General features: G+C 35.9%; 3 protein-coding genes and 1 long non-coding RNA gene across 4 annotated transcripts; 2 read left to right on the top strand and 2 right to left on the bottom strand.

Moving 5' to 3' along the window:
- Positions 1-262: 262 nt before the first annotated feature.
- LOC138880085 (uncharacterized) lies at positions 263-1,256 on the bottom strand. Its single transcript, XM_070159739.1, has 3 exons — positions 1,179-1,256; positions 673-1,050; positions 263-343 (listed from the first exon to the last, which is right to left on the bottom strand). The coding sequence occupies exons 1-3, from the start codon at positions 1,254-1,256 to the stop codon at positions 263-265; spliced, it is 537 nt and encodes a 178-aa protein (XP_070015840.1).
- Positions 1,257-4,061: 2,805 nt separating this feature from the next.
- On the top strand, positions 4,062-5,796 carry LOC104240049 (uncharacterized). The gene is made up of 2 exons (XR_011402973.1): positions 4,062-4,373; positions 4,509-5,796. It is a non-coding gene; the product is annotated as an uncharacterized lncRNA (long non-coding RNA).
- Positions 5,797-7,310: 1,514 nt separating this feature from the next.
- LOC138880084 (uncharacterized) lies at positions 7,311-7,768 on the bottom strand. The gene is made up of 2 exons (XM_070159738.1): positions 7,712-7,768; positions 7,311-7,622 (listed from the first exon to the last, which is right to left on the bottom strand). Exons 1-2 carry the CDS (start codon positions 7,766-7,768, stop codon positions 7,311-7,313), a joined length of 369 nt encoding a protein of 122 aa, XP_070015839.1.
- A 2,613-nt stretch (positions 7,769-10,381) lies between these two features.
- On the top strand, positions 10,382-11,536 carry LOC104240050 (F-box protein CPR1-like). Its single transcript, XM_070159737.1, has 3 exons — positions 10,382-10,607; positions 10,743-10,892; positions 11,007-11,536. Exons 1-3 carry the CDS (start codon positions 10,382-10,384, stop codon positions 11,534-11,536), a joined length of 906 nt encoding a protein of 301 aa, XP_070015838.1.
- The last annotated feature ends 349 nt before the right edge of the window (positions 11,537-11,885 follow it).

Here is an 11,885-nt window from a genome sequence, read left to right as displayed (position 1 = left end):
GGAGGAGGGGACGACCGAGAAAGTAGTTCTGTTTTTTCCATTTTACTGTAGTTTTTCTATGTATTAGGAGTTGTTGCATAGTTTTGTCTAAGTACTATTCTGCTACTTGTGAGATAACCTTAAAGGATATTATAGATGTTTTTATTTTTGTGTAATTTGTGGTAGTCGTTACACGTTGTGGCTGTGAATGAATTACATTTTAATGAATATTTTCATAAGAGAATGTGTCTTGGCCTAAAGAAACCTCAAAAGCTAGCTATAATTATTCAAGATCATATAAGGAGACCAAATCTCCCATTTCCCAGTTACCAGCGATGGACAATTCAACATATGGCATGACAAACTTACAAATACACACGCACTTGATGAGGAATAGCAAAAATTATCTGCACCTATGGAATAATTTCAGGAAATTTTGAAATTTTTTGGCTTTAAATAATGGACAAATCAGATGTTTCCAGTTCAAAAGCTTAACGAATAGTGAATCTGCCCCTTCACCCTTCAATACTTAATTGCTTGTGAAACTTAACTACTCAACATTTATAACTCTATTGTTTGTGAAACTTAACTACTCAACATGACAACAACTGTAATAAGAAGTGTTATGTTTCCAACTATTTATTTTGGTCGATTTTTACATGTTTTTTTATTGTGACCACCTTGTCCACACACAGAACATGAAAACGCCCTCTTAAACTCTTTTTCTGAAGCATGTCTGAGTCTTTCCTTTCTTGGTCTTCCTGCTTTCCTTCTCCCTTTAGGTGGTAGGACCACATCTTCCATCACCTCTATTGGGATTACCCATAAACTCTCATCTGGCATCGGATTCACTGGAAATTCATAAGTTCTAAGGAGTTTATCCTTCTTGTAGTAAAAAGAGCAATATTGTCCAGGTTTCAGCTGCTGGTTCTTCAAAACCGCCCAAGCATGCGGACATGGAAGTTCATCCATTTGAAATTTTTCGCAACTGCATGTTCCCTCTTCAAGGCACACTATGTTTCGCTTTACCCCTTCAAACACAGTATATAACTGCTCCGTAGCAGGGCTCACCTGCAAAAGTTTTTTTTTAAAAAAAGTTAAAGAACATTATACATTAATATACAGAGTTATACATACTTATACAAGCAGTAAAATGCAAGTCAGCAGTGCCAAGCATTATTATATTTGATTGATTTTACCGTTATTTGCTCCGATGCAATCAGATTTTCTCGAAGGAGTTTGTCATACTTTTCACCAAGCTCTGTAAATATCTCCATTGCACTTTTTCTGTTTTTGTTGTTCCACTATTGTAGCAAATTTGTCATGTACTCCAGCAATCGCATTACTGGTAACTCTCTAGCATCCTTGTTAGCTGCATTAATTGACTTTGCAATATTAGAAATCATTACCATTGACCTTTTCACTTTGGAATATGCCCTAGACCACCTTTCATAGCCAACTTCGAACAAGTAAGGCTGCACCCTCGGATCAATTTTGCACATCTCTGTCATATGGTACTCAAACTTCTCTATTGTGCAAGCTCTAGCCAAAGCAAAGAAGATATCCTTCAATTGTTTGTGATGTTTCTTGAATGTGCGCTTTACATTCTGCCATACGTGAAACATGCAAATACAATGTGGTACTTCTGGGTACACAACTTTTGTGGCATTGAAGATGCTTTCATTTCTATCTGAAACTATACACATCCCTTCCCTAACTCCAAAAGTACCCTTTATCTGGACAAAGAACCATTCCCAAGATTTGTTATTCTTTGAATCTACAATTGCATATGCAAGTGGAAGGATTTTTCCTGTTTATATAAAATAGATATTAGGATTCAGACAATTATACAAATCTTATACACAGTTATACACAATTATACAACTTTATACCAACTGCAAATTTTATAAAAACAACAGCTGTGAAATCCTATACACTTTTATACATGAAACTACAATATTATACAAACTGCAGAAACAAGGTAGATGCAGTCAACTCATCAGCTCCATCCTGTGTGCAAGCAGTCAAGATGGCACCCTTATATGCTGCTTTAAGGAAACTTCCGTCAACAACCATTATCGGTCTGCAATGTTCTCAGCCCTTGAAAGATGCATATAGCGAAACATATGTATAAAGAAAGCATCCATCTTCTAATTTGTGCAACTTTGTAACCGTTCCTGGATTTGTTTGCTCCAACATATAAAAATACTTCGGCAACTCCTTATATGAATCACTCGGACTCCCTCTTATCATTGTCATTGCTATCTCTTTAGCTCTCCATGCTTTCATGTAGCTCACTTCAATCCCGTGTTGCTTTTGTATGTCCTCTATTATATCATTTGCGGTGTAAATGTTTTTTGGATTAACAAACTTATCCTTGACTATACTAGCAATTACACCCGAAGTAGCTTGACGTTGTGTTAAGTATCTTTCACCATAGCCGCATGCGTGATTATTATTGTAACTTCTCACTTTGAATATGTTTGCCTTGAAAACGGCAGAAGATTTGAAACTCCAAGCACAATTGTCATCCACACACATAAGGTGATACCTAGGATTAAAGATCATTCAACTTCTAAATACACTTGTATACAAAAACATAACTACATATATACTAATTTTAATGCCTATATACAAATATATACTAATTTATACATATTTATACATATATATAACAGAATATACAATTAATGACGTGTCTTGTTGCACTAGATCTCTTCACCTTGAATTGGAACCTCTCGCGTACGGCCAAGTTCTTCATCACATTCATAACTGTCTCTTTATCTTTATAAACTTGATCCTCCTCAACAAATTCGTTCAACAAATTATCTATTACACCCGTGTTTTCACTAAGTTTCGTGTTTTCAATCAATCAATATCAGGCATAATCTCAATGCTATCAATTGTGGATACATCTGTAGAATTGGAACTTGTAACAAACAAATAACTTGAACTTGTATCAACCAAACAACTGGAACTTGTAGCAACCAAACGATTATCATAAATCTCTTTCACTGTCACAAACAAGGGATATTCAATGAAATTCAAGTTTTTCTTCTTTAATTCGATATACACATTTACACATGTATCATTATATATCAGAATCGGTTGCAAACCATCATTTGGGAGAAAGTTAATCTCTATTGTGTTTAACTCACTATCGATCCTAATCTGTTTCGAAATAGCTGCAACTAAATTGTTGTAGTTGAATGTCGACTCGATTATTACACAATCGCTGACGAAATTGATAAACTTGTTTTCTTCCCATTCACCACTATGAAGAACGTAAACTGGAAAAAGCTCCATCGAACAAAAAATTGAAATCAAAATTGCAGCAAAAAATGAGAATTGCGCTGATTTGTAGCAAAAAAATTGAAGAAATTCGAGATGAAAACGAAATTCTAGGGTGTTTGGAGCTGCATTGATCGCAAGATCTCGTTTTTGTAGTATTTGGGGAAGAAGATTGGAAAGAATCAGAGAAAATCCAGCTGAAACAAAGAAAATCCTGTTTATTACTCCCCAAAAACGAAAATAACGCCCTTTTTCGGATATGGGCCTCTAATTTTTGGGCTATTCAATTATACATTGAAATATGGGCTATAAAGTTGAAAAGAAGACAGCTCAGTTGTTTTAATATGAAATTTTTCCTTTTTTATATTTGCACCTTTCAATTTTAACAACATATAATATTTTATATTTGCACCATTCATTTTTTGAGATAATTATATATTTGTACAATTAACTTATAATAAAATTAACTTATAATTTTACATAAAAATAAATGCACGAAAATTAATTTATCAAAATTATATACCAAAGTTAAGATATAATATTAATATTATAAAGATATTACATAAATATAATTAGGTATATATAAAGAGATAAATTAAAATATTAAATAATAAAATAATAATAATAAATTGATGAATAGTAATTGGGAGATGAATAGTGTACCCCATATTTGAGTGAACACTATTCATCCCTATTTTGGGAACAAAAATAGGGAAGGATTGAAGCTAAATTTCCCCGTTACAAGGATGGGGGCAAGGTTGGAGATGGTGTAGGGGCACTATTTTGGGCTTTTCTCGAAATAAAAGTATTGTCCAACTATATAAGCCATTTTAATTTTTACACTAAATTCTCTCAATCAAACTTACCTCTCTTCAACTACAATGGGTGCTTCTGTAATCCCTGTTCTTCCTGTAGAACTCATCACGGAGATCCTCTTAAAGCTGCGTCCAAAACCCTTGTTTAAATTCAAGTGCGTTTCAAAGTCATGGCTTCAACTAATCTCTAGCCCTTATTTTGTGAAAACCCATATGAAATTAGCAGCTAATGACAAAGCATTCAGCAGCCATAGGGTTATATTTGAACACTTCAAAAGCAAATTCAAGGTATGTTGTCTCCCTTCCTTGTTTCAAAAAGGAACTAGGGCTCAGGTATTTGACATTGATTCTCCCGTGAAAAAAACCCCTCGTTGGATTGTGGGTTCTGCCAATGGACTGATTTGTTTTTTGATTGACTTTAAGGAGGCATTTATATGGAATCCAACAATTAGGAAGTCCAAGAAATTGCGTAAGTTAGATGTTCAAATGAGGACTCCTCTTATTACAGACATGGTTTTGGATATGATGAGTTACATGACGATTATAAAGTAGTAATTATTTGCGGTACTTCTGATGATGGTGGTTCATTTGGTACTGTGGTCAACATTTACAGTTTGAGGACTGATTCTTGGAGAAGAGTCAATAACTTTCCGGGTTACTTTCCGAGAGATTATTTAGGCAAATATGTCAATGGGAAGATTTATTGGGCTTCAACTGCTGATGTTGATGAGCTCAATGTTTGCAACCTCATAACTCTTGATTTAACAGATGAGACATGGGGCAAGTTGGAGCTTCCTAATTATGGAGAAGCCAATTCTCGTTTGATGCTGGGAGGGATGGGAAGTGATCTTGCGTTGCTTTGTATTTGTCGTGAAGGAACTACTTCTGATGTGTGGATGATGAAGGATTGTGGAGTTAATGCATCTTGGACAAAGATGTTCACCATCAAATATCCTCAATATATTGGGGAATATATGTTCACTTCATCCATTTTTTCTTTCTCTACATATTTTTGCCAGCCAAATAATGGGGAAATCTCACTATTGCTTCCCCCAACAATCATGATATACAACCCAAAGGATGGTTCCACCAGAAAAGTGGAAGTCACTGGACTTAGGGGATGTCAACATGCAGAAATCTGTGTAGAAACCCTTGTTGATCCTGTTGAGTTGTCCCACATCGGAGGGATTTGAGGTCCTTGGTCTTCTTCTATGGTCTTGGGCAATCCTCATTCATAAGCTAGCCTTTGGAGTTGAGTTAGGCCCAAAGTCCATTTATCAGATCCCCTGTTGATGGATAGCTGACCAGGGACGTCGTAATCATGAAATCTCACAATCATGTAGCTGATAACTTATAAGAGTTCTGCTTTATCCTAGCTGCTATGCTCTTTGCACTTTTTTTCAAATCAAGTATAGAACAAGACTTCGAATTGGTGTGAATCCATATATTATATTGTATAGCTTGCAGTTCTTGTAAACATTTATCCTTTTTATTCTGTGGCTATTTCATGAAACAAAAATGTTATTAGGTGACGGTATATTGTTCCAATGTAAGATAGAGGATATAGATAAAAATTGTTGTCTTGAACAACATTTTAAAGGCATGTTTTGCTCTAGGCAGAGTGGACACAAGATGATTGAGGCCTTTGCGTGAATCATTGGATTATTAGTGCTAGGTTCTGAAATAATATCTGGTTTTGGTATTTTCTCTACATCTTTTTTGTTGGTTAATTCCACCTTGTGGTGATTTAGGTTCGGATTTGATACCTACCCTGTATATTAATATAAAAATTTAAAAATATGAAGGACGGAGATGTGATGCCTTACCTCCTCATATCCTATGTTAGAATTGAAAAAACTCAATTCTTTACTATAGGGAAATGCACAAAAGGGGAATTGGGGATACTAAATGACTCTTTCTCGCAATTCATATGTACAGGACTCATCCTATTCACAAGGTTTGATCAAATTAAGTAAATAAACAAAAATACAGAAGGTAAAGAGGACTGCCTCCTTTTAAACAATGAAGCTTGCAAAAAAGTTCTATTAGAGGGCTGATTCCAACTGTGGTGTATGTTATGTAGATTAGAGTCACTGATTTTTTGGTTCTAAAAGCTGCCATATCAGATTTGTCTCCTGTGAGATGACCCCTGACGTGTCGTTGGCTGCTGAGGTGTGGTATTCCTCCCTCTCCTCTAGGTTATGGTTGTATTTCGATAAGGAGGCTGCAAGTCCATTAGCTTCTTTAAATAGTGAAAATGAAACTCCCTGAAATTACTTATTAACTTTTCTGTTTTCTTCTGGATATATGTTGAACGATAGAATGAATACCACCGTGAAGCTTGTCATGTGAAGCATAATCAGAGCCCAATGTGTCTTCTAATTGCTTATTCATCTACATTATCAAAAAAAAAAATTCCTTCTTTACCTATAGTATCAAGAAATCACAAGGACAAGATTCTTTGTCAAATCATTTCTAATTCCTGTCACCTTCGTGTGCGTTTAGTCTTGAGAGGATCATGTATGTGTTAAACCAGAATAAAATTTGAAAAATGATAACCTAAAGAATGCCAGGGGAGGGGAAAAAGTGAAACACTAGAATTATGGCCTTTGTCTAGATAAATTACATCAACCTCTCTCCCCATAATCTACCCACCCTTGTTGGAGATTAGACAGTTCCATTTATAGCAAATTGGCTATTTGATAAGACTATTGGTTTGCCGCTAAGATTGCAATTTAAGGCCTGAACTCATGCTTTATATGCAAAATAAATTTCCTTAGGGTTCTTAATTCTTCTGATCAAGCCCCCCAAATGTGATGTTATGTTGTTTTGAGAATTGGTGCTTGTGGTGAGATCGAGAACCTTGGCATGTAATGTTAACAGAATTGTTAACTACACTTAAATTCAGGAATGTAATTCGAGAATTCAACAGCTGCACAGGAGATCTACAGGCCCAGAAATGGAGGAGAAGAAGATTGGAAGAAGAAGAATTAAAATAGGAAGTTGTAATACTTTCTTATTGATGTAATGAACTCAGTACAATTATTTATACTACTCGATTGGGATTGAAAATTACAGCTCAGTCTGTTGAATTCAACTACCTATTCTAACTAACTCTTAACTGTTTTGTAACTAACTCTAACGACTTCTGCTGACGTGGCTTCCATAGCTTCTTCAGCTTACAATTTGCGTATCAATACTCCCATCTGCAAAAGATCCTTGACCTCAAGGATCAAAATGAGGAAACCTGGTCTTAAGAACATTGAAGTATTCCCATGTGGCATGATCTGCTGACAGTCCAGACCATTTGACTAGTACTTGGCCAACAGCTTTATTTCCCTTCTTCACCATATGCCTTTGTAGAATAGCTTCAGGATTAGGACAATGGGGGTTAGCAATGTCAATAGTAGGAGGGTATGCAATCTGATCAGGGACTGCATGGCACTTCTTTAAGAGAGATACATGGACTGTAGGATGAATCTTTACTGATGGTGGAAATAGCAATGTATAGGCAACAGGTCCAACTCGCTTGAGTATCTGAAATGGACCATAATATTTGGCAGCCAATTTGTGGAATGGTTGAGAAGACAAGGTAGACTGCTTATAGTCTGTATCTTAAGGTATACCCAGTCTCCTACTGAAAAGCTCCTGTCAGTCCTGTGAGAGTCAGCCTGTTGTTTCATCCTCAATTGAGCCCTATGCAAGTGATGTTTAAGTAGTTGCAACTTCAACTCCCTTTGTAACAAAGTGTTGTCGACCTCTGCTGAAGCAGGCTCACCAGGTAGATATGGCAAATGTAATGGGGGAGGTCGACCATATAGAGCCTCACAAGGGGCAGCAAGCTCTTTATGTGCATTATGCTCTTTTCACATTTCGTGGAGCTTTGTGGTTCCTTTATCAATTGGATGAATTTCCAAAGTCTGATTCCACCATTTTCCTCCCAAACCCATTTCTATAAATCCCATGTTGCATTGCAAAAGCTTCAGCAAAATTATGGTTGTGTTGCCAAGTGTGATAACATATGGATGTATTGTCGCCACGGTTATCATGTAATACACCCCCCCCCCCCAAACCCATTTTTTTCCCTGCATCTTGCTCTTAATTATCTCTTCGTGACAATCTCTCTGTGAATTTGTGGACGAATGTTATGTCACTCTGACAAAAACAGAGATGAAAGCACGAAAGGTTGGAACAAGAAAGCAAGATTTAGGAATGAAAGCTGCAATAATCATGATAGAGAGTGAGACTGTCATGTTAGAGAGAATCCAGGAGAGAAATAGACTTGGAATTGTTCCTGTTTGAAAAGGTTCTATTATTATAAATTAGATAATCAGTAATAATATCATATTTATTATTGTGAACAAGCAGATCAGTTTTCTCGTTATTTATACTTCTTTCTGAATAGACCTGCAAATATTTGTAGTTCTATTATCCTCAGAATATTAGTCAGTAAATACATACTGAATATTAGTATGGCTTGACACTATATCAGGGTTATGTTTGTATACACAACTTAGAGCTTGCGAGGTACACAACATCCATACATGGCGTGAATCTGTTGGTGTAGGTGTTCACTTTTGAAATCCTATTTGAAATTGATATGCTAAATGGTTGGAAGAGATATTTTTCTATTGGAGGAAATATATCATTGTTGAAGTCAACCTCTTTTATATATACATACATATACACACACATACATATATATAGGTGGTGAAGTGCGAGTCATGCTTGCACGCACCTTGACTATTCCGCTGTACCTGCTACCTCTTACTAACACAAGTACCGGTTTACTCTGCCCACCAAGGCTTAGAAAAATGGAAAGAAATTCACTAGTTTTTTTTTCCTCTATTAAGATATGAATCCTGATCTCCCATGACTTTCGCCAACACTCCTTAAATTTCCTCACTCCTTTGTTTGCTTATTGAAGAGCAGTGTTTTAGCAGGGTTACTATATTGATTACGTTGTTGGTAATGGGTTATAGGATGTGGTGTGATGGGTCTATCTTGAAGGATGCATTCTCATTTCTCACAAGCGGGTGGCTTGGTAACATTATAAAGATGCTATGATGACAGATTATTTTATATGAGATGATTAGGGGTCAGATGGAACATAAGCTTCTGAGGGCTATCCAACTGAAAACGTTGTATTCATGTTGCTTCTCTAAGGAGTATGGAAAGAGCATGGACAGCTTCCTACTACATTAGTACATTGTAGTTTCAAGTTACGTCTCAAAATAAATAATAAAAAGAGTTTTCATTCTCCTTTTCTGATCTGGAAGAGTTTTCTTTCCTTTATACCTTTGGTGTAAAAAGAGAATCCAGAGCCTTTGCCAGATTCTTGGAAGGATCCAAAGTTGGAAACAGCCAAAAAATCTGATGTTGGATTAGATCGAGAAGAAGGAACTAAATCTTGAACATCTTTTTCATATCATCTTTTATTATTTTCAATTAATTATTTATGGTACATCGACCTCTTCACCACTTTGCTTGGGGATCTCCACCATGGCTATATGATGGAGTATTACAAAGAGAATCCATCAACCGTTTCCGGTTTCCCTTTCTCTATAAGTTTCTATTTTTGTTTCTTTTCCTTTTTTATTACTCACCTTCTCACCCATGACTATCTAATATCACAAGAAATCCTTTCCCCTTCTACTTCATATTTTCTTCACTTTCTCTGTAAGTTTCTATTTTCTGTTAACTTTCTTCAGTTTCTTTGTGTTGATTGAATTTTTGGGGTTTAAATTTTGGTCGTCCTGGTCTTGCTTTTCTGAAGCTCAGAATATTTTCGGTATTTCCTTGCAAATGGAGTTTTGATTTTAGTATCATAGTTCAACTAGAATTACCTAGTGTAGATAATACATTTTTGTTTAGCCTCCCTGCGCCCACGTCCCGCGTTCTCCATTCACTGTATGAGTGTTCAAACTCCTAAAATTATGTCATTTAAATTGGTATCTTAAACCTGTGTTTTAACTATATTGTACTTTGTTTTGTGATGTTTGAATATTTCTTCTCTCAGATTTCTTTTTGTGGTTGTTAAGTGTGACATTTTGGTTAAAAGAAACACTATAGTGAGATGACATGCATTTTTGTTACGAGCAAGGGTACAGCAAGTCTTGATTTTAGGATAGTTTATGCGGTTTGATAATGCAGTTTGATAAATAGTTTACAATGTACAAAGTCGACAATATCGAACTAGGCTACTATTTTGTATATTTAGATGTCTCTGAGTCACTGTTTAAAGATTAAAATAGTTCTTGATTCATTTTCAGGCCAACCTCCTTTGTTGCACTACAATGAGTGATTTCGTAATCCCTGTTCTTCCCCGTGAAATCATCGTCGAAATCCTCTTAAAGGTGCCCTCGAAGTTCCTGTTGAAATTCAGGTGCGTTTCAAAATCATGGCTTCAACTAATCTCTAGCCCTGAATTTGTAAACGCTCATCTGAAATTAACAGTGAATGACAAAGAATGCAGCCCCCATAGGGGTATATTTCAAGACTCGGAAGGAAATTTCAAGTTACGTTCTCTCCCTTCCTTGTTTTACAAAGAACAAATCACTGAGCTATTAGACATGGCTTCTCCCTTGGAAAACCCGACTATTTATACTTGGACTGTGGGTTCTGTCAATGGACTGATTTGTTTATACAGTAAGATAGAGGAGCCAGTTTTATGGAATCCCACAATTAGGAAGTCCAAGAAATTGCCTGCATTTGGAGCTAATTCGAGGAAGGGTTGCTCTTACTATTGCAAATATGGCTTTGGATATGATGAGTTACACGACGATTATAAAGTGGTAGTTATTCAGTGTATTTCTGATGATGCTGGTACATATGATACTGTGGTCAACGTTTATAGTTTGAGGATGGATTCTTGGAGAACAATCGATAAGTTTCAGGGAAACTTTCTGGTAAATTCTTCAGGTAAATTTGCCAATAGGAAGCTTTATTGGGCTTTATCTGCTAATGTTGATACGTTCAATATGTGCAACATCATTTCTCTTGATTTAGCAGACGAGACATGGAGAAGGTTGGATCTTCCCAGTTACGAAGATAGCAGTTATCCTTTGACACTGGGAGTGGTGGGAAGTGATCTTTCTGTGCTTTGTCCTTGTCGTCAAGTAACTAATTCTGATGTGTGGATTCTCAAGGATTGTGGAGTTAAAGTGTCTTGGACAAAGATTTTCACCATCGAACATCATCGAGATCTTGGGGAGTTCATATTCTTTTCATCCATCTTTTCTATACCTTTTTGCCAGTCAAATAAGGGTGAAAGTTTACTTTTGCTTCCCCCAGTTATTATGATATATGATGGTTCAACCAGACAACTAGAGGCCATTGAAAATAAGGAATACTTTGCTGCAGAAATCTATGTAGAAAGCCTTATTGATCCCTTATTGATAGCTGGTCGAGGACGTTGTAACCTTGAAATCTCACAATCATTTGGCTGCTAACTTGTAAGAGTTCTGCTTTATTTTTAACTGCTATGCTCATTTTGCACTTCCTTTTTTGTCAAATATAGGACAAGACGTTGAATATTTATGAATCCATACATCATAGGGGTATTATCACTTTTAGCCCACGCCAAAAACTATTTATATTCGGTAGCCGAAAAAATGTATAAAATTTGTATATTTTTTGTACATAACATACAAAATGTATATATAATACAAAAAATTATACATTTTTTCGGCTATTATTTTGAGAGTGATTATACAGTGTCATTATTATTACATCCATCATATTTGCTTGTATATCTTGGAGTTCTTGTAAGCATTTCGCCGTTTTATTCTCACTAATTCA

The sequence above is a fragment of the Nicotiana sylvestris genome, chromosome 10, assembly GCF_000393655.2.
Source record: "Nicotiana sylvestris chromosome 10, ASM39365v2, whole genome shotgun sequence".
In the NCBI taxonomy this organism is placed as follows: domain Eukaryota; kingdom Viridiplantae; phylum Streptophyta; class Magnoliopsida; order Solanales; family Solanaceae; genus Nicotiana; species Nicotiana sylvestris.
The sequence above is the reverse complement of the archived record's forward strand: the minus strand, read 5'-3'. Positions and strand labels throughout refer to the sequence as shown.

Excerpts from the sequence above, each read along its gene's own strand:
- LOC138880085 (XM_070159739.1), bottom strand. The coding sequence starts at position 1,256 with ATGGAGATATTTACAGAGCTTGGTGAAAAGTATGACAAACTCCTTCGA. Across the intron at positions 1,051-1,178 it reads TTGCATCGGAGCAAATAACG|GTGAGCCCTGCTACGGAGCA; the intron begins GTAAAATCAATC and ends AAACTTTTGCAG. Across the intron at positions 344-672 it reads AGAGGGCGTTTTCATGTTCT|TTTGTCATGCCATATGTTGA; the intron begins GTGTGTGGACAA and ends TGTATTTGTAAG.
- LOC138880084 (XM_070159738.1), bottom strand. The coding sequence starts at position 7,768 with ATGAAACAACAGGCTGACTCTCACAGGACTGACAGGAGCTTTTCAGTA. Across the intron at positions 7,623-7,711 it reads GCTTTTCAGTAGGAGACTGG|ATACTCAAGCGAGTTGGACC; the intron begins GTATACCTTAAG and ends GGTCCATTTCAG.
- LOC104240050 (XM_070159737.1), top strand. The coding sequence starts at position 10,382 with ATGAGTGATTTCGTAATCCCTGTTCTTCCCCGTGAAATCATCGTCGAA. Across the intron at positions 10,608-10,742 it reads GGAAGGAAATTTCAAGTTAC|AGGAGCCAGTTTTATGGAAT; the intron begins GTTCTCTCCCTT and ends ACAGTAAGATAG. Across the intron at positions 10,893-11,006 it reads TAAAGTGGTAGTTATTCAGT|GTAAATTTGCCAATAGGAAG; the intron begins GTATTTCTGATG and ends TAAATTCTTCAG.